The sequence below is a fragment of the Mauremys mutica genome, chromosome 4 (assembly GCF_020497125.1).
Source record: "Mauremys mutica isolate MM-2020 ecotype Southern chromosome 4, ASM2049712v1, whole genome shotgun sequence".
In the NCBI taxonomy this organism is placed as follows: domain Eukaryota; kingdom Metazoa; phylum Chordata; order Testudines; family Geoemydidae; genus Mauremys; species Mauremys mutica.
The window spans coordinates 95,923,809-95,948,822 of NC_059075.1; the positions used below are offsets into that span (position 1 = coordinate 95,923,809).

Below are 25,014 nucleotides of genomic sequence, written 5' to 3' on the forward strand. Positions count from 1 at the left end.
AAGGAGAAAACTATCTGATCTGGTGACAAAAATCCTGTTTGCTCACTTTAATTACAGGAATAACAGAATTACTCATTTACCTTGCAAATATAGAACAAGCACCCTTTACACTCCTGAACTCAAGGAATCTACTCCTTGAAAATAGGGTAAAAAAAATTCTCTCTCTCTCTCTCTCTCCCCCTCCATATTTAAAAATAAACAAAAAGCCTATAACTCAGCATGTTAAGAATAATAATTTTCTTATTATTATATTTTAAGTGCAATGCCATTCTCTTACCTAAGAGATCCAGGCATTATACAAAAGAATACTGGAATATATAAAAATATTTTAAATTCAGCAAAAAAATACTGTTCTGCAACATTAAAACTGAAAATCAGAAAGGTTCCAACGCTGGGGGGGGGGGGGGAACAAAACACCACAATGGAAATGAAAGATACATCGACTTTTTGGCAGGGGGAAGGAGTGGTAGGTTTCAGGCCCTGATCCAGCAATCAGATCAATCATGGCAGACCCTGGCTTGTGTGGGGGTGCTCCACCCAGGAACAAGAATCCACCCAGGGATCCTATTTGTGGGTCAGGACATTTCCATTTATACATAAAGAGGAGTAAGAGCTGAGAGAACATCAGTGCATCACCCATTTGTGACAAATTAAATGAGAGGAACTCAACCCAGAAGAGAGATTCCTGCCTGCAAGACACAACCCTTAACCCAGCCACAAAAAACAATATTTCCAAACACGTACGTGCTCAAAAGACTCCAGATAAGGTTGTCTTCAGAAATGAAGTAATCTCCTTCATCAAACTCTGATTCTGAAAACAAAGTTTTGCCTACAGGAATGACTGTGCCATTAAGGAGGTGGAGCATTAGCCTCATGCACCCCACACCAGCTAAAAGTCATGTCTGTCTCATATGAAGACTATCACATATGCATGCCATTGCACCCTTCTCCCTAAGGGAGATTTATCTTAGTTGATGGATCCATTGGCACTGCTCTTGGCCCATAACGATGCCCTTCCAACCTCACTGAGATGAGAAGTGGATGCCTGGTGGATACCTTCATGGTATGCAGGAAATAACGGAATCCCTACTGCTTCGCCTTTGCCACTCCCCCCCACCCCTACCCCAAACACACACAGAGCTGACCCTCTTCTTTAAACCGCAGTTAAGGACACTATTAGAGACTACACAGTGGGCCAGATCAATCATTGGTGTAACTCCACTGTCTGCAACAGAATCATAACCAGCATGAAACTGGGCCAATGTTTACATGCAATATAACTAAACACGAGGCCATGAGTGATAACCACAACATATAATAAAACAACAATAAATTTTCTGTATCAGCAATGACCCTTTCCCTGGAACAGTTTCAAGGAAAAACAGCTGCATGAGCATCTAAAGCAGACAGCTAACAGAAGCTTTGATGGGAAATTCTCCTCAGCACCAGTCTCCTTATTTTATCTTTAAGTAAAAATTGAAGCACTTCTGGCAAGTACATGGGTGCTCTGAAGGAGATTCATGACATAATTTCTGGCTGCTTATTTTAGCACATAAGCTCACTGTCAGTCATAGGATGTAAAAGTGCAGTCAGATGGGAAATGTGCCCCTGATTCAACAGACCAGAATAACCAATATAGATTAAACTGTATAATGTGACAGAAAATGGTAATATCCAATTTTCAAAAAGATAGAATCCTACATGCAATTTCAGTCAAAATAAGATACCCACACTCAAAACTTTCCTTTACAAAAAACAAGCTAATTAGTGTGACAAGAACTAGCAATATGTAATAATAATATATAATATTATGATTCGAGCCCTGGCTAACCTATGGCCCCAGTCTAACAATCACTTAACATGCATAGCCCCATTGGATTTAATGGAACTACATATGTGCTTAAGTGTTCTGCTAGATCAGGGCCTACATATGAGGGAGATTTGGCTCCCCGTGAACCACCATGTCAGCGGATGTCAGTCGAGGAGCGGTCATCAAGAGTCCCTAGGGCTACACACGAGAGTAATGGAAGGCAGAGCATCTTTGTGGACAGCCCTTGACTCTAATTCACTCTCTCACTGAGCATGGTGCTCTATCCTGGTAGGGCCTTACAACCACCCTTAGGTGAGAGTACCTTGCTACACAAGAAGTCCCATTAAAAGGTGACAATATAAGACACTGAGCCCAGGTCTACCCTACAAAAACATGTCAGTATAACTATGTTGCTCAGAGGTGTGGAAAAGCCACATGTCTGAGTGATGCAGTTATATCGACCGAACTCCCAGTGTAGACAGTGCTATGTAGACGGGAGGGTTTCTCCCATCAACATGGCTACTGCCTCTCGGGGAGGGGGGAGTACCTACACCGTCAGGAGAAGCTCTGCTGTCGGTGTAGATAGCGTCTTCACTAAGTGCTATTGTGGCTGCAGCACTGTAAGTGTAGACAAGCCTTTAGGCTTTTGCTTGATGGAGGTGGCAGTAAGTTTAGGAAGGGTCTGATGCCATGTTGTGGAAGGTTAATATTAAAAAGAATCACTGCCAACCTGAAATCTAGTAAAGATTAACAGATGTTTCAGATACTAGATCTGCCTCCAAATGCCCCTGACAATTTTTGTGGGTTTATAGAGGTTCTCTTAAAATATGTTCCCCTCCCGCCCCACCAACACACACACACACACACACACACACACACACACACACACACACACTTCCCTCTCTAATGTTGCTGACCCATACAGACATGGGAGGAAGCTGACCAATGACTATATAAGATTCCAGTGAAACTGACTGTACATAAAGTAAGGTAAAGAAAGTTGTTTATTTCCTGTTACAGGAATAGGTGTCATACGTGTTCCTTATAACCACAATAGATTAAAAAACAAATCTCAGAGAAAAAAGAAGTGTGAATTTTCAGTTAACTGTGTCTCTTTAACGAGACATGATCCAATCTTACAAAGACTTGTGTGTGCTTAACTTGACACACTGAAAGTCATTCCATACATTACTCCACTTCATATTGTCTCAAATGTTTGTAAACTTACTTACAGCTTGTTGGATGTGCATTTTTAAAATCAAGGAGTACAGAAATAAGATGCTGGTGAAGTTTAACAACAGAAGAGGTAAGCATGTAAGCTTATGGGTCTCTAATCACTATATGTGGCAAAAGACACTCAGATTTGAATCATTTTTCACAGACTTCCAATTATGTGAAGTTGTGTGCTGTGTTGTCACGTGGGCAACTGACCACAGGAGAGTAGAGTGTTGTCACCAAAACAGACTTTTGCTTATGACCGAAGCAGCATTTGACTATACATCTCCAAGGATAAAAGGCTAAATGAACCAGCCAACTCTGCTATTTTCTGACTTCCAAGTTCTTGGAGATAGGTGACAAAGATACAGAAACTCTCATATTGGCTTTTAAAAAGGCATGTGCCAAGGATTTAAAGTTTACAAATTTGGCCTAATTCCAAATTTGGCATTCCTTCAGCTGTTGTGTTGCAACAAATTTGCAAATCCTTCAGCTGTTGTATCCACAGCTGAACTCTCCAGCTACTTGCCAGTCAAGAATCTATAGAGTGCTTATGCAAAAATAATTTCTTAACAAAGAGCACTTATCTTTATTGTGTCTTTTTTTTGGCACATATGGTCAGAGGTGAAACACAAGTATTAATGTATTGAATCAGTTGGCCCTTTTTTAAATCAGGATTTTCTGTGAGTGGACAGAGATTCTAAATCAGGGCATTGTTGTTTCTAGTTGGAAAAATGCAGACACTTTTCAGTTTTTTAAAAAATAATTCCAAATATCCCTATATTTATGTCTCTTGGATGTATGTATTGGCATTAGGCTCACATACAAGGGTTTGTCATACAACTCAAAATTAAAAAAACACCACCACATCATATGCAAGAGATCCAGAATTTATGCTCCATTATACAAGAAATGTGTGTTTCCAGTTACACACTGAAACATTCAATTTATAGGGCTTTTGAGATACACTGAGTATCTTCATTTTTAAAACTGGAGAACGGAACCATGCTAAGCTATTTAATTTACTTTGGATTTTAGCTTTTTAGTACAATACAGCTCTCTTATTAGAATTAAATGTGACAAAATGCTGTCAGCTTCCAAAGAGCTTTAAGAGTTTTTAGCTTATAAAAAAAATAATTGTAAATTGGTAATTGGTAGACATCACACAGAATATACACAAGTGTCTCTAGAAACTTTAAATTCTTCATTGTCACACTTGTGAGCCAAAAATGGCTGAAAAGGTAGAAAGCTAAACCCCTAGGGAAGAGAGAGTGCCTCACCCATTTCAAGTGTAACCTGTTTGTCTGCCTATTTATCTATAGTACCATAGTATCTGAGCATCTCACAATTTGAGTATTGATCCTCCCAACATCCCTGGGAGATACAAGTGCTGTAGTCTCTCCCTGACCTCAGCCTGCACAAATACCTACACACAGATGGGAAACTGAGGCACAGAGAAGCTAAAATACTTACCCAAGATCACAGAGGAATTACATGGCAGAGTATGGACTTGAACCCAAGTCTCCTAAATCCTAATGCTGGTGCCCTAACCACTTGACCACACTTCAGATCCAGATTGGAGCACCAAATGTGGATTATGTCAACCTCATTAAAGTCAATGGGACTAGTTACATGAGAAAGGACAGTGTGATTACAGATAAGGTTAATAGGTCCTGAAGGAAGTCAGTTCTGGCTTGAGGAATGGAAGTCACACTGTGTCTCCTTAAATGAAAGTGGTGGTGGGGGGGGAGAAATATGGGGTTAAAGGCAGCTCTGGCAAGCTGGTCAACAGACACAGTCTTTTTCAAGGAGGGGAGGAGGAGGACTTGGTAATATACAGTAAGAATATTACTATTGTACACAGCCATAATATCTGTTTGCAGAGACAGCATATTACACTGTACCAGTGCTTGCTTATCTGGATGTCCTTAGAGTCTTGTAATGAAAATAATGCCATAAGTCTTTTAATTGTATCAGTATAGCTAGGAACATACTGTACAATGAACATTTCCAAGAAGAGAAACAGTATTCTTGTTTTAGATATTTAAAATAAATCTAGTAACTATATACTGCTGATGCATGCTGAAGACAAGGTTGAAATGAAGCTCCCTGGGCTAACACTTTATACAGAGCACAGCAGATGCAGCATCTCCACTCAGTATTAGCAGGTAAAGTATATATTTAAAACAAGAAGTTTACACGGTTTAAAAATAAAAAAATCACATGGTATGTTTTTAAGTCATGGCAAGTCACTTTCTCAGGATATTTCACAAAATAGTTTAATTTGCCGTTTTAATTAAATATTGGTTATTCTATTAAAAGGCAAATTCCAAGAGATATGATTCTTTAGAAGCTAACCTATGACGCCCAAGCTCACGCAGTAACAAACAAACAATCACCTTTGAAGTGGAATGCAGGTTTGTAAAGGAGCAGACCATTTCCTCTCATCAAGCCTAATCATCATAAGCATAGCAACTGTATAACAAGTGGCAGTTATAGTTAAATGTGGGAGGTAATACTTCATAAGTAATAACTCTAGGTTCCTGAGGTCATTTCCCTTCCAATCCACCTCTCCCATATTTCAAAAGAACAACAACAAAAAAATGCCTCTGATCAAGGATGTATTTTGCTCTTCAGTATCATCATTAACTCTCATCTTAACTAGCAGTGTTGAAGGTCACTCCCTAGAGTGGGAAGTTGAGCTTTTCCAAGGCAATCTCACACTTGAACATTCAAGATCATTGATATCTAAATAAAAATTTATTTCTTGAATTTTGCGATTCTAGATACAATGTACAGATTGGCCACTCAGCACTGTTAGTGCCATTGCTTTCTAGTGTCAACAGGCAGAGAAACCCAGAACAGTTATAAATTCTAATCAGAATTAGAGCATGTACCTTTACTCTAGCAATTATTGGGAATGTTTCCAACAGTACAGTGTGTTAACATAACACTCCCTCACAGGGCCAGCATACTAGTCTGGTGATAGCCTAAGACACTGTAGGGAATTGGAGTTCAGGGACCTCAGTTGTCCTGGACAAAAAAGTCTTTCAGAAATATTAACAGGCTGAGAGGTCAAGGGGCAGCTAGTGCCTTTGTTGCCAGAAGGAAGGCCTTTGGAAAAGGAAAGAAAAAATTAAGTGTGCATGTACGAGGCAGGGAGAATTCGGAGGAAGTATTGTTCAGCAGTGAACAGAAGACCACAAGCTACATGAAGTGCCAATTTATGTCAATGCACAAGACAACAGAAAGGAAACATGGCTTTTCTATATGTAAGTTTATATGTACATGGCTTTGTAATTGTAACTCTGTTTTCACATTCCAAATACATGCAATTCTGATACAAAGATCAACGCTTGTGATTGTTCTGTCACCGTGATCTCTATATCCAGACTGACAAACAATGAACTTCCTAAATTGGATAAATTCACAGAAGCAAAATGTGGGCGTTGTGAGGACAGAGCAAGTTCTACGAGACATGTGCCAAGGCAGGTCAGTCAGGTTATAACTGGGTAAGACTGGCACTCCTACAGGTTGTGCCATTCTTTACGTGCACGCAAATACCTCTTAATGTCGCACCTTAAATCAGAAGTTACTTCCAGTTTTCTTCTTATGACTAAAGACTCACTAATGGGCATAAATTATTATTCAATTATTTGGGAGTGGACAGTGCTTTGCAGGACACTGAACTGACATCCCTTGCAACATTTCTTTGATCTGGATTGTGAATTGCCCGAAGGACTGTCTCTCATCTAAACTGTACAGCAAGGGTAGGCAACCTTTCAGAAGTGGTGTGCCGAGTCTTCATTTATTCACTCTAATTTAAGGTTTCGCGTGCCAGTAATACATTTTTAGAAGGTCTCTTTCTATAAGTCCATAATATATAACTAAACTATTGTTGTATGTAAAGTAAATAAGGTTTTTAAAATGTTTAAGAAGCTTCATTTAAAATTAAATTAAAATGCAGAACCCCCCCGGACCGGTGGCCAGGATCCGGGCAGTGTGAGTGCCACTGAAAATCAGCTCGCACGCGTGCCATAGGTTGCCTACCCCTGCTGTACAGTTTGTTAGGGATGATAAAGTGTAAAGGTTGGGAGGAAGGGGCAAACGACAGAGGGCCAATGGTTACACCAGTGAAAGATTAAGAGAAGCATGTATTGCAACACAAGCTTTTTTAATACCTCTTATTTATTTAAATGCGGTAGTGCAAATTAGTGATGGAAGTGCAGGCAAAGCCACCTGCATCCAATAGTTAGCATCTTTGGTTCATGTACCTGAATAATCATTACAAGCAGCATCCACTAAAAGTGAAATTCTATTGTAGGTAAAAAAGGAAACCATCTGATAGGAGAAGATGGTTACCAGGGACATGACAGCTCAATGGAATGGATTCAGAAGCTCTTACCTCTAACAATATGTCTACACTGCAGTTAAACACTCCTGGCTGACCTGTGTCAGCTGACTCAGGCTCTCGGGGCTCAGGCTGCAAGGCTGTAAAGTTGCAGTGTAAACATTTGGGCTCAGGCAGAGCCCAGGCTCTGGGATCCTCCCCACCGCATAGTGTCCCAAAGTTCAGGCTCCAGCACAAGCGTCTATACCAGGGGTCGGCAACCTTTGGCGCAGAGCCCAAAAGCAGGCTGCAAGATATTTTATTTACATTGACTGTCTGCAGGCTCAGTCCCCCACAGCCGCAGTTCACAGCGGCCCACCACTTCCTGCAGAATTACAAATTCTGAATACAGTTAACTTATCAGGAAAGCTCTTAGGTGGCACTGCTGGTGTTCATGATATCTTTTACATGCACGCGCGCGCACACACACACACACACCCCTACCTTGTAAGCAGAAAAAACCTATTACTACAAATGATTTTTTTGTAAACAAAATGTTTCCCAATTCTTAATTACTCATAAGCAGTAAGTAGAAGAGACAGTAAGTTTCTACAGTACAGATCTTTTACTCAGTAAAAGGCTGCATCATCATCATCCTCTCCCATCCACCCCCGACTCCTAAATGGTTCATCAGTCGTGAAAATCAGAGGTCCAGAGCACTTATTGATTTCCAGATGTAATTGTCAGAGGCTGTAAAATCACCTCAGATAACCTGTGAAAAACGAGAATAAGGTATTCCTCTTCAGATAGCTGAAGGTGATGCAAAGTTCGCCCTTCCATTTGCCATAATTAAAATAAAAAAAAAAAAAAAAGCCAACACACCTCATCAGAAGTCCTGCCAGTACAGAAACATTCTGGTGCCAATAGACTACTTGCCAGTTCAGAGACAGAGCTGAAACTGCAGTGTTGCGAGCCATTGGAAACATAGGCTTTAGGTTATGGTTTCCTGTCTACAGCACTTCTCGTTTTGAAGATCTGTTCAGAAATACAGCTTGCACCAACTGTAACATCTCAGAGATAATAAAGGGAGGTCCAGGAAAAAAAAAAATCAATAGCAAACCTTTTTACATCAACTCTGTCTCAGCAAGGCCAGAAGGAACCACCAGATCGTCTAGTCTAACCTCTTCTATATCACAGGCCACAAATACAATCAGCATTCACACACTAAACCCAATCAGGGCTTTGGAGCAGAGCCCGGAGCTGGAGTGAGGATCAGTAGGTTTTTGCCCGGAGCTGGAGCATAGCAATTCAAAAATTTGATTGCTCCAAATCCCTAAACCCAATAAACTGAAATTCATAGATTCACAGACTCTAGGACTGGAAGGTACCTTGAGAGGTTATCGAGTCCAGTCCCCTGCCCTCATGGCAGGGCCAAATACTGTCTAGACCATCCCTGATAGACATTTATCTAACCTACTCTTAAATATCTCCAGAGATGGAGATTCCAAAACCTCCCTAGGCAATTTATTCCAGTGCTTAACCACCCTGACTGTTAGGAAGTTTTTCCTAATGTCCAACCTAAACTGCCCTTGCTGCAGTTTAAGCCCATAGCTTCTTGTTCTATCCTTAGAGGCTAAGGTGAACAAGTTTTCTCCCACCTCCTTATGACATCCTTTTAAATACCTGAAAACTGCTATATGTCCCCTCTCAGTCTTCTCTTTTCCAAACTAAACAAACCCAATTCTTTCAGCCTTCCTTCATAGGTCATGTTCTCAAGACCTTTAATCATTCTTGTTGCTCTTCTCTGGACCCTCTCCAATTTCTCCACATCTTTCTAGAAATGCAGTGTCCAGAACTGGACACAATACTCCAGTTGAGGCCTAACCAGCGCAGAGCAGTGCTTAAGAATGACTTCTCGTGTCTTGCTCAGAACACACCTGTTAATGCATCCCAGAATCACATTTGCTTTTTTTGCAACAGCATCACACTGTTGACTCATATTTAGCTTGTGGTCCACTATAACCCCTAGATCCCTTTCCGCTGTACTTCTTCCTGAGTACCAAAGTATTGTGAGTTCACAGAAGACTAGACCATTATGTGTCAGAAGCTGAGGTGCACCAGTGCCTGCGGCCTCCCGCAATGCCAGGGAAACAAGGTCTTACCTTTTAACACAAATAGTTTAGAAAACAATTATCTACGGGAGCTGTTACCTTGGTCACAAAATCAAAAGAAAATAAGCGTCAAATGCATTCTTCTCTGAAGAAAAGGGTTTGTTAGTGTTTAAAAAAACAAACAAACAAACACACACACCTAAAAGCCCACTGCTAATTACAAGAGCTCTGAAGCCGTTTATTACAGTGCTTCACCATGTGGTGACTGCATCCTCCTCCTACTTGTTCAGCCAGAACAAGGGTAACCACAAAGCAGAAAGCCATTTAATCAAAATAAACCCACACATGGAGAGAGTGATGTTGCAAAAACATCTGGAAGGATCAATCCTTTTGGGGAACTCAGCTCTAATAACTAGTTATTCTTCCTTATTTAATTTTGTGTCAAAAAAGATGTTTGGCAAGTTGGTTTTGATGGTTTGCTTTTAAATAGTCTCCATTTGAAATGGACTCAGCTGTAAACAAATTGGATATGGGTTTGCATAACTGTTAAACCTAAATATGAAATGTTAAAAACGTCATCCTCATCAATATTTTATTGAGACAAAGTTACCAAAAGACGTAGTTAAAATAGAATAAATTAAACTGGATTATTATTCATTGTTTCTATTAAGGCTTTTCTTCTACCACAAAAACAACAAGATTTTACATTACAGATTAAGAACATAAAACCCTACATAACACATCTGAATGTCAGGGAGTTAGGCCCAGAAATGGGAAAACACGGCAATATGGAGTTACCATAAATAATCCTGACCTACTATAACTCTGCTCATATATTCCCACCATCTTGTGGGCATTTTGATTTATACAAAGTTTATATCATAGCTAGTGACATGTCAAAACCAGGTTAATTTGCTAGTTTGGCCAGGAACCTGGCTACCTATGTACACCATGTATTTTGGTGTTTGGGGAATATGCAAACATGTTAATATATATCAGTCTCCCACTCTAGAGCCAAGTCTTCTATCACTCTCTGCATCGGAAGTGTATAGAATAAAAGCTTTAAAGTGTTGTGGGAGAGGGAGACAACTATCATTTCCCTCAACTTTCAGACTATTCACTGCATTAAACACACACACTACACACACACCCACACACACACACACACACACACTCTAGTGAGTTCTTTGTCTATGCCACAACTCTGACTATAGGTATTAAAATTGTTTGGGAAAAAAAAATCAAGGTTTTGTGTCTGACAAAAAAAATGTGACAAAATGTATCCATGTGCTACAGTGCCTCATGTATATACAGAAAAGCTACAGAATGTGTGTCTTAATAAACGCACATCATGTTTTTTCTTGATAAAATACATGTTTCTCAAAACAGCAAAATAACATACCCTATGTTATGTCAACAGAAAAAAAAACTGGGTGGTTCTCAAAACAGGCCTGGGAACTTACATAAGAGACACACCTGTTCTACAGAAGACAGGAAACTGCCTTATATCTGGAACCTATTCTGTTCTCAGCCAAATGTATAATCCATTCTTGGTACCAAAATTCCTCACTTATCTGTACAAAAATAAAAACAAAAAAAAAAGAAGCAGTCTGTAATGTAACTAACAATAAAGCTGTATCAGAGCTCAGTTTGGCGCGCTCTCTCTCTTCCCTAGACAGAAACAAAGATCTGTCCCCAAACCATCAACAAAGGAAAGCAACTGTCTGGCAGGCCTGTACTCCTGAGGCTGCATTGGAGAACTGTTTCCTTTGGTTTGGCACACATTAGGAACACCACCCTGTAATTTGGATGGATATCTGTCTTTACTATTTTCACACAGTTATAAATCCAAACCCCCAAAATGTCATAATAAAGTAATGTATCTCACTGTAATCTCTTGATAATCTCGAGTCAAATTTAACTAAACCATGTGACAGCAACAATATCAGTGATTTGTGTAAAAGCAAGATGAGTGTAGACACCTAGTTCAGTGGAAATCTCTACAAAAAAAAGAATATCTTGGAAATCAGTGAAATAAGAGAAGTTACTTTCTGTAGATTAATAGCAAAGACACAAAAACAAGGGGCACGGGTGTAAACCTGCCGTTATCTTGTCAACTAAACCTTAAGACTTCCAAAAACATCTAGAAAAGTTTACAAAAATATTAGTCAGGTATTCTGATTAGGTTCTCCTGGCCGTAGATTAATGTTTCTCATGAATCATAAAAAATGGAAAGTGGGTGCCTGACAAAACATCTGTAGTATAATGTATACAAGTTCTAATAAAAATAAAGTGATTTCATTATCTAAACAAATACCAAAACTTTGTCTTTGGTGATGTAATTTGGCCTGCTCTGAAAACAGAGTGATTCAGAGACTCAAACACTTAGCAGATATCATTCTCTCAAAACAAAACCATGTCCTTTCATCACCATGACTCTTTTCAGAGACAAAACACATTTCTTGAAGAAACAGTAAAAATAGTCTGAACCCGTCATCAACAATTAAAGGGCTCTGCTGTAACATGTTGTCCCTATCCACGCATTTTCTCCTTTTCCCCAGTAGATCTTCCATATGATTTCATAGATAATCCCACAGCCTTCCCTGAACTCAAAGAATTCTATACATTTTATTTATATAGATTTATAAAAGAATTAAAAGAGGACTCTCTCCAAGGCTCTAGGCACCCATGCCATAAATTACAAAAATAAAGTAACCTGGGAACTGAAGTGAGGTGATTTTTCAAGTGCACTAAACACTCACAGCTGTCATTTAAATCAGTGGATTATGTTGGTAGTAAGTACCACCAGCAGCTTCACAACTTCAGGACCAGTAGTTCAGCCTAAATTGAAGGGCTAAAGAGACAAGTGGTTTTTGCCCTCTTTTGTTTAAATAAAGAAGTTGATATCAGAATGTATTTCTGTGCACACAGGTTCCTCATCAGAACTTCCTATAATTATAGTATTTAATTCCTATTATGACATTTCATGACCTGTTGATGAATATACAGAGACCAACCTGCTTGCTACAAGATACCACAGAGAGTTGTCTTTAGTAAAACAGTAATTCGATGCAGTTTTGCACACCTTTTATATCATCTGTATCTTCAGAGGTATAAAGTACAATGATTAGTGGAATTTCCTAATTGTGGCTTCCAGTGTTGCAAAACAGGTTTTAGAATTTATGGTAACACTTCACATTAGATGGAGTTTAATGCGACGTCATCATGAAAAGAGTGTGTGATTCCATGTTATATCTGCTGTACATTAAACCCAAAAGTAGTAATGGTGATTTAAAAAAAATAAATAAAATAAAAACAAAAAAACAAAAACAACCAAACAACCAAAAAACAAAAAAGTCTCACACACAAAAAATACCCAAGGGATTAGATAGATAATCCATTAATTTAATGTTACAAACAGATGAATGCCATTTTAGTCAAATATAAAACAATACAATGGTCAGCTAGTGTAATTTTGCTCTGTTATTCTAGTAGAGTTAGATAAAATAGATGGGATTTTCATTATAAAGCTTAATTATTAAAAACTTTAAAATCTCAGCCATTTCAAACCTGGTTTTCAAGAGGTTAACCTCTATTTTGACTAAAGTGAGCTAGTCAACTCGAGTTCCAATTAAGAGCAAAATTAGGAGATTTTAAATCTTCCATCTGTAAAATATTTCAGAATGTTCACTAAAGTAAATAGAATGCAGAGTGAGGTGTCTCTGGAAGCATTAGGTGGATCACAAATGACAGTGCTTTGGGGGGAAGGTAAATCTGCCAGTGTTTCAGTTAAAACATATTGGAGGATTGGTTTAATTATGAGACAAACTTTTGTTCAGCACCTTCAGGAAAACAGGACCTCCAGAAAACAAATATATTGTCCCCTCTGTACTTAAAATGCTCCAACTTTCTGCGTGCAAGTCACAAGTTTTTGTCCATACTAAAGACCAATGAGAATGGTAGATATTTTGTACATAGCTAAAATACAAGACTGCCATTATGAGTCACCTGCCCAGTTTAGTGTCTTTGGTCCATACTACACGGTAGCACACAGCATGGGTTGGCAATAAATCTGCCATTCTCAATTCTGTGTTAAAAATAGATTTGTTTGATCTACGGTGCATTCAGTAGATGTTTTTTAGAGATGAAAAAAATCCACTTAAGTGTTATTCAATGGCATACACTGTGAAAAGGAAGAAACAAGGAGCTTGGCAGATAAAATTGTCCTATTTTATAATTAATGAATATTATGAAGATACAGCTTTGATGTTGGTATTCTGGTTAAGTCACAAGCGACTCCAACTTGACTAATAATTTGTGAGATCGGACCCTCTCAACTGATCCATATCCTGGCCCTGTTAATAACCCTGCATACATGCACAATGTTCTGCATATATCAAATTTGAAGTCATGCTGTAATAATAAGCTGAGTGTTTACTGTACCTACTTAACCAAAATAACTGACAAGTGTGATAATTCACTTGTTTCTATATTTTTTACACAGCAGCAGCAACTTCCACACATTGATAGCATATTAAATTACACAGGTTCTATACAAAAGGAATATGCAAACCTAGGAAAAATTAGTCATTAACCCAAGGAAATGGTTCAAAACAGTTTAATTTTCTAGTGTAAATAGTTAATTAGAAGATGTGAAATAAGCTCTGGCAGGTACAAGAGTACCTAGTACTGATATGTAGGCAGCACTGTTCTCTGTAAGGAAATTTTTAGTAGTAAGAGTTTGTTTTTTTAAGTATCCCTTATGTTTTAAGCAGTCAGATAATGCTTATGCGACTGACTGGGAAGATATGTCTGTGTCAGTTTATGAGTTCAATTTTGGCTTTCTGAACGCCATGTTGTACGTCAATCTTCATTTTTAATGAACACTTTAGTGACACTTTGAGCATTTATTTGGTAGCAGGAAGTTGGCACCTTGTACAGACACTATGGGCATGTCTACACTGCAGTTCGGCTGGGGATATGAATAGCAGTGTGAATGGAGTGCTGAGCTATAACTCTCCCATGTGGGTGTGCGAACTAAAAATCCTCAGTATGAGGTAGGAACATATGTTAATCCCCTGAACCCACCAAACCGAACTGAACTCCACCATATGAGGGTCATCCTATCCTCATTACTCGGCCCACTTATTTATACCTATGATTACCTGTAATTCCTGTAGGAGGGATGTACCCTGCTTGCTGACTGTACCTTGATTCATCCACTTTAAACCCCCCCATTGGGGATACTGCAGACTGTATGTGTTATGCGCTATCCAATATCAAAATACTAACATCCCCCTATACTCTGTATGGTACTCCCGATGACTAATAACTAAATTTTCAACACTCTGTATCATCTATTTTTAAACATTTCCTAATAAAATTTTAAAGGAACTTGCAACCTTTTAGTTCATGCTTGCAGTGTCCAACTGTGGGCGTTACAGAATAGCACCTTGGTGCTCAATATTGTTCAGACACCTATTGTCCTAACTGTGGAGCAGCGCAGACACACCCTAATTCTGGGAAGCTCTGGCTGGATCAAGGGCCATCAGTACTGAATAGTTCCACCCTAGTGAAACAATAGGCTTGCTATTAGCAGAGCCATTGACTGAATTACTCTCTGCCCAGAAGCTGAGGGAGCTGGCTTTGGAGCTTGGAAATTCCTCAGCTGAAACAGGGGCAGAAAAGGTGTCAGAGGCTATTTTAAAAAAAGAGGAACAAGCTCTAAGCAAGAGAACACTGCAAGCGTTGCCTGGCCTATGGATTCACAGGGGTAGAGAAGACACTGAAAGGAAGTGGTCTCAGGAGTTTGTTTTCTGTAACTCACTTGTGGTGTGTGTGTGTGCACGCACGCGTGTATATATGACTATGCTTTCCTATATTTTGGATGCCGAAAACAAGCTGTTTTTTTGTAATCCAGGTGCATTGTGTAGGACATAAGAATCAGGGTAGTAACTCCATAGTTAAAGCACTCATAACATTACAAATCTGGGAAGGGGAGAGGAGCCGTTTTTTATTTTATTAAATACACATACTTTAGCTTCTGAAAAAGGTTCCTTTATGCCTGAAATGTTGTGTGTGGGGTTTCCCTAGAGCAGAATGAGGTTTTTTTTAATTGTGGTTACTTTTGCAAATTTTAAGATTAAATGACTGTCATTTTTGAGATAAAAAGAACAGGAGTACTTGTGGCACCTTAAAGACTAACAAATTTATTTTAGCATGAGCTTTCGTGAGCTGCAGCTCACTTCTTCGGATGCATAGAATGGAACACACAGACAGGGGATATTTATACATACAGAGAACATGAAAAGGTGGAAGTATGCATACCAACAGGAAGAGTCTAATCAATTGAGATGAGCTATCGTTAGCAGGAGGAAAAAAAACTTTTTGAAGTGATAATTAAGATGGCCCATAGAAGGTGTGAGGAGAACTTAACATAGGGAAATAGATTCAATTGGTGTAATGACCCAACCATTCCGGATACAGACTAACACGGCTGCTACTCTGAAACCTGTCATTTTTGAGATAGGTGACTAAAACATGGTGTGTCTCAACTTTTTGAAAATTCTACACTTTTTTTTTTTTTAAGTCCTCTCAAACACACTTTACTGTAAAAACTTCAAAATAAAAATTGACACGATTCTTAAATAACTAATGCACAGGATTATTACTACTTAATTGTAGTGGAACAGTCTTTAGGAAATAAGCTCATTTTTTAAAATGTTTCCATGTATACTACTATACTACATAGTATAGAGCAGTGGGTCTCAAACTTTTTTTTTTTTTTTTTAAACTGGCGACCCCTTTTACATTACAAGCCTGAGTGCAACCCCCCCCCCCAATTAATATATTAAAAACATGTTTAAATTAACACCATTATAAATGCTGGAGGCAAACGGGGTTTGGGGTGGAGATTGGCAGCTCGCAACCCCCCCATGTAGTGACCCCCTAAAGGGTCCTGGCCCCCTGGTATAGAGGAAATTACAAGTCACTTAAGTGTGTCTAAAAGGTTTGTGCAGCAAATGGACCTTGTAAGCACTGTGAAAGAGATGAGAATACATCAGGTAAAGAGGCCAATTTTGATTTTGTAAAACAAGGATCAAGGCTAGTTTAGACCCTGGTTTTATCTCAGCCACCAAAGATCGCAGAAGATTTTGGGTGGTTGGATAGGTTATAAAGCAACATGTAAAAGGAACCTCAAACTATGATATTGGTCATTGTACTCACCAAGGTTAAAAGTTCAGCTAACATAACCGGCAAAGCTGCTTGGGGCCACTACGTTAAAAAAAATACCCTAAGGACATTCCCAAACCCACAAAACAACCTCTAAGGTAAATTTAAGTAAAAGCGCCCCCCCCCCATCTTCAAAAAAACATATTACAAATTAAATAGCATTCCTTAAATTCTAAATTTCACTTCAGTCAAGTATTAGTTCTTACACCTAACTTAATGTTGGCATTCTTTCATCTGCAAGAGACGGTGGGAATTGCAGTCTATGATGTAAACAGTTTGCAATGTCCCATGTGACTGAATAGTCCAATCTGAGATTTGCATGATCTTTGGCAATTATTGCAAACATAGGTGTCTCGGTTGGGAACTGCTTGCTTCCTACAGGGTCTTTAGGTTCTTCAAACAGGCAAATTTACCAAGCACAACAGCCCTGCTCAAGCAAAGATGACTGCGCTGGCTGGGCCCTCTAGTAGGTTGGAAGATGGATGCATATGGGGAGCTATCAGAGGGAAAAGAACAGCATGACATCCCAAGCTTCACCATAAAGACACATGAAAGCGAAATATGACGGAATTTGGAATCTATCCTGACCGATGGGAAACTTTGACCAATGATTGTAACAAGTGGTGCCATCGTCTCCATTAGGGCATCAAAGTCCATAAATTAATGCTGCCCTCAATATTCCTGCTCATCAAGAGACTCAAGATCCCCGGTACCACTGTCTTCCCCCCAGTGCTCCCTTTCAAAATCCAGATCTTAGATGCTCTTTGCCCACCCTTCCACAATAAAAGTTCTACAGTCAAGTCCTAACATGTGGGACCAAGAACTAATCCTCCATTACACCACTCTTCCACTAAAACCCAGCATCTTATTCCATTCCCATTTATATGCCAGACAACACCTTCTCCCCATCCACCACCCTACAGGCCACAGATCCCACTGTACCCTTCTACACCATTCTGACATGTGTACATCATGGAATCTAGCCTACCTACTTTGTCCTTACAATATAGGTCAGAAGCAGTATCCTTGACATTCAGGCCAAAGACATATCAGTGCACCTTGTCTATTCATCACTGAGAAAAGAAGCTTCCACAGTTACAGCCAATACCAACAGGCCTCAAAACCCTGGTGAAATTTATAAACTCACTACAGCTCAGCTTTGCATTTGTGTTCCAAGTGTCAAGAAATGCTAGTGCAAAAATTAAGGGTGGCCAGAATTATGAGAAGTCAAGGTATGGAGGAAATAATTTCAGTTGTGCTCATCGGAGCTTTTCTTTTTTATATATTATTTATTTTTTAAATGAACTAATGTCTTTAGCTAACTTTTTTTAAAAAGTGATGCTTTGGCAACTTTAGCTCTCAAATAAAATTATATTTTCAAATAGCCACTTGTCTAACTTTTTGGGTCTGCTGAAATATGAAACCGTTAAGATTTTCATTCCAACTGATCCATTGCAACCAGCACTTTTCCGTATATAACTGAAAGTGGAAAGTTTGGGCCACATTCTACACTGTGCAACATACAAAAGCCTACAGTGTCGCACAAGACACAAGAAGAGGGTGAATTTGGACCACCAAACTTACAATGTGCAAACAACTCCAGAGCCATTATTCAACTACAAATTCACAGCATAGATAAAAGTCACAGTGGTTTGAAGATGGCAATTTGTTGGTAGCATCAACAAAGCTAACAACATACTAGTAATGGATTGGTATATTTAACCATTAACCTTCTCTATTGTGCAGTAGTATTTTTATTGGACCATTCGTATTTCTGAAAATGACTTATCTATACTTTATCGTGATCTGTAAATAGGACTGTTGGATTGCAGCAAGGTAATGATCAGAGAGTCTGCCCTCTTGTCTCAATGTGTTTCCTACCATTCATGTGGCACAGATATGCTTTCACAAGAGACTATGATTCATATGTAAGGAATGTTTGCTAGATATCCACACTAAGCCTGTAGACCACAGTTAACATTTTCATTTGCTGAAACCTCCAGATTCATTCTTCTCACATGCAGTCAGCTCACTTTGATGAGAGAATTATAGATCTTGTTATGGTAGATAATATAAAACAACAAATGCAGATATATCTTACTCCTATATGCACCCTTTTGTCTATGATGAGTTATCCTACATTTATCCATAACATATAATACACACAAATCCATTAGTTTATACAAATATTTATGCCCCATAAATACAAATAAATCCTTATTCCAAAGCACAGAACTAATACCACAGGAGGCAGATTAGACTCTTGGGTCACAATCCTGCAAAGTTTTACACAGGTGCTTAAATGTTACAAACTGAGAGTTCCATTGACTTCAGTGTGACTTCACATAGTATGTGCATTAAGCAAATGCTTAAGGCTTTGCAGGACCAGGGCCTTGCACTGTATGGGCACCGTTCAGAGACCAGAGCCATGCTGCCTCTCCCTACACTTTACACATACCATCAACACTACCTGTTTTCTGCTGCTATTATCTCCTCTGGCTGACAACAGAAACTCGTGGTGGTGGTGGAGGGGGGGATAATGGAGTATAGTACGGGACAATTATTAACTGCCAGATGCTTCCCCCCCCCGGCCCACTCCTTCCCTTTCCTGACTGTACATTCACCATGAAGTTGCTCACTGACATACATTCAAAAACACTTTCAAAAGAACAAAGAGAGGAAGGATAGGAGAAAATGGAAGTGACAGGAGGAAGGGAAGGAAAAAAGCAAACAGAGGAAGAAGTAGGAGGCAGATAGGAAAGTGGTGAGGACAGTTTTACTAGTCTAAAAATCTCTTGGCTCTTCATTTCCCAGAGAAGCCTGTGGCAGAGATATTTCAAAACTATTTTTTTTAAAGAATAACAAAGAGCTTATCCAAAAGATAAGTTTTACAAACAAAAACAGAAGCCCTTACATGCATTCCAAGTGATTTAAGAGCCCTTTCTCCCAGCTGCTTTTGAAAAGCCCCTGTTCTTTAAGGAGAGTGAAGAAGGTAGAAAAGCCATACTTTGCAGAGATCACAACTATGAAATTCATGATGATTTCAATTTATGAAACCCTTCATGGTTTGGAATCCAGTGTATTTTTATATACCGTTTGTCCCCTGTGTTCTACTTACACAAGTGTCAATAACCCCTAGATTTGTCCATCTGAGGGCTGGGAATTCTCAATCTGGATTTTGTATAAAATTTATAGCTATAACTCAGCAATAAAACTGGGAGATTATATATATATATATATACACACACACACACACACACACACAGTTGCAAGTGAGCTACTCTAAAATGAAATATAATCGCCACACAGATGACCCCAGTGGCATGAACTGGTTAAAAATAAATCTTTAGTATAAAACTTCTATAACAGCATTTATATTTACTGGAATCCAATGGTTTCCAACAGGTCTGCACTACATCTTATTAGAAACAGAACATCACCATGCTGTTCACAATCACACAGACCGCCTCCTCTTCTACTCACAATTAGGAATGTAAAATATTCTACGGTTAACCAATAAGTATTAGTCTTACTGTAACTATATTGCAGTTAACCTTTAAAACAGATTGGTAAAATAATTTCATGACATTTCACATCCCTACTTCTGCTGTCATTCCCTCAAATTGGCTGAGCTCCCTGCCCCTACGTCCGAGCACACTGTGTATATTAACAAATCTGCCTCTTCCCTATCTGCATCCCACTCCCCAGCAGCACCCAGAGCAGGACAAGCCAATCTGCCCTCGCATGGTGATGGTTCGGGAGCCCGGAACAGCTGGGTGCCTCGCTCCCCGCCAGGAGCAAGTACAGGGACCCCAGCCGGGCACATACCCCTCCCCCACAGACACAGGCCCCCTGGCTGAGGAGCAGCTACTGCCCCGTGCTGCCCTGGCCCCCCCCAATGAGACTCCACCAAGCCCCTGGACACCATCCAGACTCCTCCCATGTGGGCAGCTGCTCAGGACCCAGGCCTCTGCTGGCTGCTGCCACTGGATGTGACAGGCCCATGGTGCGGCGCTGGGCACTCGCCACATCCTGGCCCATGGCGCGGCGCTGGGCACTCGCCAACCCCATGACCCACGGTGCGGCCAGGTTGCTGGGCAGCAAGGGGCACGTGACCAGTACTATCCAAAGTCCCACGACGCGCTGAGGGAGACTATGTTATATGATGTCACCATGACACCTCCTGGACACAACAGATTCTCCCTGCCACCATAACACTCCTGGATCACAGGATGGTCTCTACCTTCCCTCCCCCCCCCCCCCCCCCCACCCCCCCCCCCCCCCCCCCCCCCCCCCCCCCCCCCCCAGGGTATCAACTAGGGATGTAAAATGTTAAACAGTTAACAGATATAATTTTAATAATTTAAACAGGTACTTTTTAAAACAATATTTACATCCCTACTTGCAATCACATAACATCAGTGGGAAAACGACAGGAATTGTTTGTATGCAAAAGCAACAATAAGAAGGTATTTAAATATTTATGTTTACTATAGTTTAATAGCTAGAAACAAGGAGACTCAATGCAACATGACAAGCCAGATCTCCAGGTTCCAGTAAGTGCTCTGCAGACAACCACCACCCATTTGCTATGTAAGAAAATAGTTTATACTATGCAGAACTGTTTATCTTTACTGGCAAAATTTGGCAACTGAAAATTGTTCTAAACCATAAATTAGAAAAATGTAAGTTCTCAACTTACCTTAGTGTTCATACAAGATCTTCCTCGCTTATATTCTTTATGACTTACTCTTTTATCAAGCTTGTTCCACAAAGCTTTGGCCTTCCAGCTGGTTACCTTTGACTTCAATTTAGTATAGAAATTTCTGTAGTCCAATGGATCTAGTTCAAGTTGACGGGTGAGGATATTAAAGGCCTGAATGGTACCTTTGCATGTTGATGCTTGTACAAAGTTTTCAAATATCTGGCCACCTTGGCTGTGCTTTTCATCATCGTTTTCCCCCATGTTCTGAGCAGTGTGTGTAGAAAGGGCTAAACTTGAACTGTGGTGCTCTGATACAGGTGACAGACACTATCAAGTACTTCCAAGAATATTATACCTAGAAAAGAAAGTCAAATTAACATATTTTCAACATAATGAAGAAGATCAAAAACCTACAAATCATATTTAAAACCAGCTAGATACAAGCATGCAGAAATGAAAGGCTCTCTAAATGAGCCAAAGTGCAGAATAAAGTTAGTAATGGCATGAAATATATCAATTGCAGAAATTATACATAAAATTATGCCACCTCTGCAATGAGGATGTTGTGAAGGCCAAGACTGTAACAGAGTTCAAAAAAAGAACTAGATAAATTCATGGAGGAGAGGTCCATCAGTGGCTACTCGCCAGGATGGGCAGGAATGCAAAACCATGCTCTGAAGTATCCCTAGCCTCTGTTTGCCAGAAGCTGGGAATGGGCAACAGGGGATGGATCATTTGATTATTACCTGTTCTGTTATTCCCTCAAACACCTGGCATTGGCTGCTATCAGAAGACAGGATACTGGGCGAGATCGGCCTTACTGGATCAGACCAATGGCCATTCTTATGTTCTTAATGCTAGGCATCAGTTTATTTCATAATGACCATTATGAACATCCTTAAACACTCTAATTTCAAGTTCAAGGACAACTCATTCTCCCTAAAACACTATCACATTTGTCTAATGACAATCATTTTTGGCTTTATTCTACTAGCTAGCAATCGATACCATTCTGACAACTTCACACACAGTAATTCCTCCGAAGTGTTGTCAGAGTGGTACCGGTGTGGTGCTCTGTTTTCTCCTTGTTGATATCACTCGGCTGCGTGCGTGAGTTCCCTCTGTGTGCTGCCCCAGCTCTGCGCAGATAGCTGACACAGCAGACCCGACGAGAACCCCCAATAACCACAGAGTCCAGTAAGATGCAAAGCCACGTCGGCTAGGTTTATTGCGACCTCGGACACCCTGGCAGGGTCCCCGTAGATTACTTAGTCTACCGGGCGTACTGCGACAAGATGCCTCTTGGCAATGGACTCAGCTCAGTAAGTGTCGGGACTTTCCACTGCCCCCTAGGCTGGACAAAAGGCACCTCCCCACGAATGCATTCTTATACACAGATACAAACAAGTTACACATCACACCTGACGTATTGAGGTGCAACCTTTCTACGTAGCAGGTTACAACCTTTCTATGTATTAAGGTACCGCCTTCTACCTTGTACATGTTGGTTCGAACAAAACAACTCTATCCATCATTTCACCCTTTTGCCCCTGTCATTGGGATGGGTCAGCCTGTCCTTTCATTATCTATGGAATGTTTCAGTATAATATGTTCTAATACTGTGTTTATCCTTTGGTATGCTAGGTGAATATGTATTTCTGCAGCATCAGCCCTTTTCGTGCCAGCTTCTGTGAACCAAGCCGGCCTCTGGCTCACAGCTTAACTTTGCTTTTTGTTAGCAAAGTCTTGTTCATTACTTCAGTTCAGGCCTCAGGCCTCATAATAGGCCTTTATCAGGGCCTGCACTTACTACACGAAGCATCCCTCAACCATAACTGTAGTCAGAGCCTTGTATCTCTGGGAATTGGCCATAAGTCAACACTATATTATTTTAAAGAAAGATGTCCAATTACAGCTAGGGCATTGGTATATAACTAACCCAGAACAACTTAGATTCAGCATGAAGAGCCTGTTCATCTTGTCATCAGTTGCACGCAGAAAACATTTAGGATGTCTGGAGCATCACGTCTTGTTACTCCAAAACTGAAATTCCAGGAAAAAAGGGACCTACTCCACTCTTCCAAGCCCCGTATGAACCATGCCCGAATGAAAAAGAATCTAGTACTCTCCAGTATAAGGAAGGTAATCCTACATTCTTTGCACATTGTTATTTAAAATGATTACATTCATGTAATGAGTAATTAGTGTTCCTCATGGGCAAACCACATACAGTATTTAGGACAACTACTATTGAGCTGTGAGAAGAGAAAGCTACTCTAATTAGTGTACATTTTAAAGTACTAAAATAACTTTGTAGGGCCACTTCTAGATCCTACTTTAACCCCTCATTCTGAATTTCAGACACTCCCCAGTGAAGTCATCCCAGGTCAAAAGATTTAGATTCCCAAGTTCTTATTTTTCCCCCCCAAGAGAATTAAGATGGATTATTTAGCTGCTTACAATTGGCGAGAGCTTACCTGGATTCAAGTCCCAGAGTTTTAAGTGGGGCCAGTCATATTCCCTTCTTCCTGCTATTAAGGAATTACCTACTATTCCAAACACAATACCAAACTGAGGCTTGTTTAATCTCCCACATAATTAGTTATTTTACTTGGACCCCCATCACTTGGCTTTTAGATTTAAAATAAATTGTTAGAAGGGCCTTTGCAGATACATTTTTAATTTAACATTGTTCACAAACCATTCATTCTCTACCCACGTTTGCATCAAACGGAAAGGGAAGCCAAAATAATCAATGTATTTAAATTAAGAAGAGACCCATCACATAAATCTTGCATTCTTTCAACATGAATGAATATAGGCAACCTATAAAAGCCTCCTGTGGGAAGAAACAGAGAAGCATTTGGAATGCTTACATTTTGTGGCCATGCTTAAAATAAATAACCTTTGCTTTTACATCATTCTGTTGCCATTTTAGGGTATAATAAATTTCCAGTGTTGAGAGTTTGTACCTTTTCTTGGACCTAGGGCCATGATTAAATACTTGTTGCCAAAAATAAGTTAGGCAATTTTGTTTTCCAGTCTGAGTTCCTCATTTGTGGTATGTTCCCTGTTCGTTTGTGAAGGGCTTCATGAAGCAAAAAACAACCTTTCCCTTGCTCCATCTCTCATAGGCTCTAATCTTGCCAGGAATTGAGTGCTTCCATTCCCATTCAGCATCTTTGAAGGTTCAAGCCCAAGTGATTAACTGTTAACTTCTCAAAATACATCCATGATGTATGAAAGTCAGCATAAGGAAACCAGTGAAAAGTAAAGGAGGAGTGATATAGCTATAGCCAGCCATTTAGGGCATGTCTACACTTGCCATTTAAAATGGCAAAAGTCTCCTTTTTCCCGCAAAAACCATAGGAGCATCTACAATTGCCAATGACTTTTTGCGGTGAAACTCAGAAGTTTCACTGCAAAAAGAAAACCACCTCCACAAGAGGCGTACAGCTCTTACCGGTGATGCTTTTGCGGTGAGGTGCAAGTGAAGACATGTTCTTCCTGTTTACAGCGCTTTTAGCCTTCGCAGGATATCCCACAGTGCCTACGTGACCACTCTGGCCAGCAGCTCTGCTTCTCTGACACCAGGTAAACAGACATCCAC

General features: G+C 39.9%; 1 protein-coding gene across 1 annotated transcript in view; it reads right to left on the reverse strand.

The window, feature by feature from the left end:
- Positions 1–25,014, reverse strand: part of MICAL2 (microtubule associated monooxygenase, calponin and LIM domain containing 2) — a 189,375-nt gene that overhangs the window by 134,206 nt on the left and 30,155 nt on the right. Inside the window, exon 2 of the mRNA XM_045014371.1 lies at positions 21,402–21,759. Within this exon, the coding sequence (XP_044870306.1) occupies positions 21,402–21,665 (264 nt within the window). The 5' untranslated portion in view covers positions 21,666–21,759. The remainder of the gene's footprint in view (positions 1–21,401; positions 21,760–25,014) is intronic.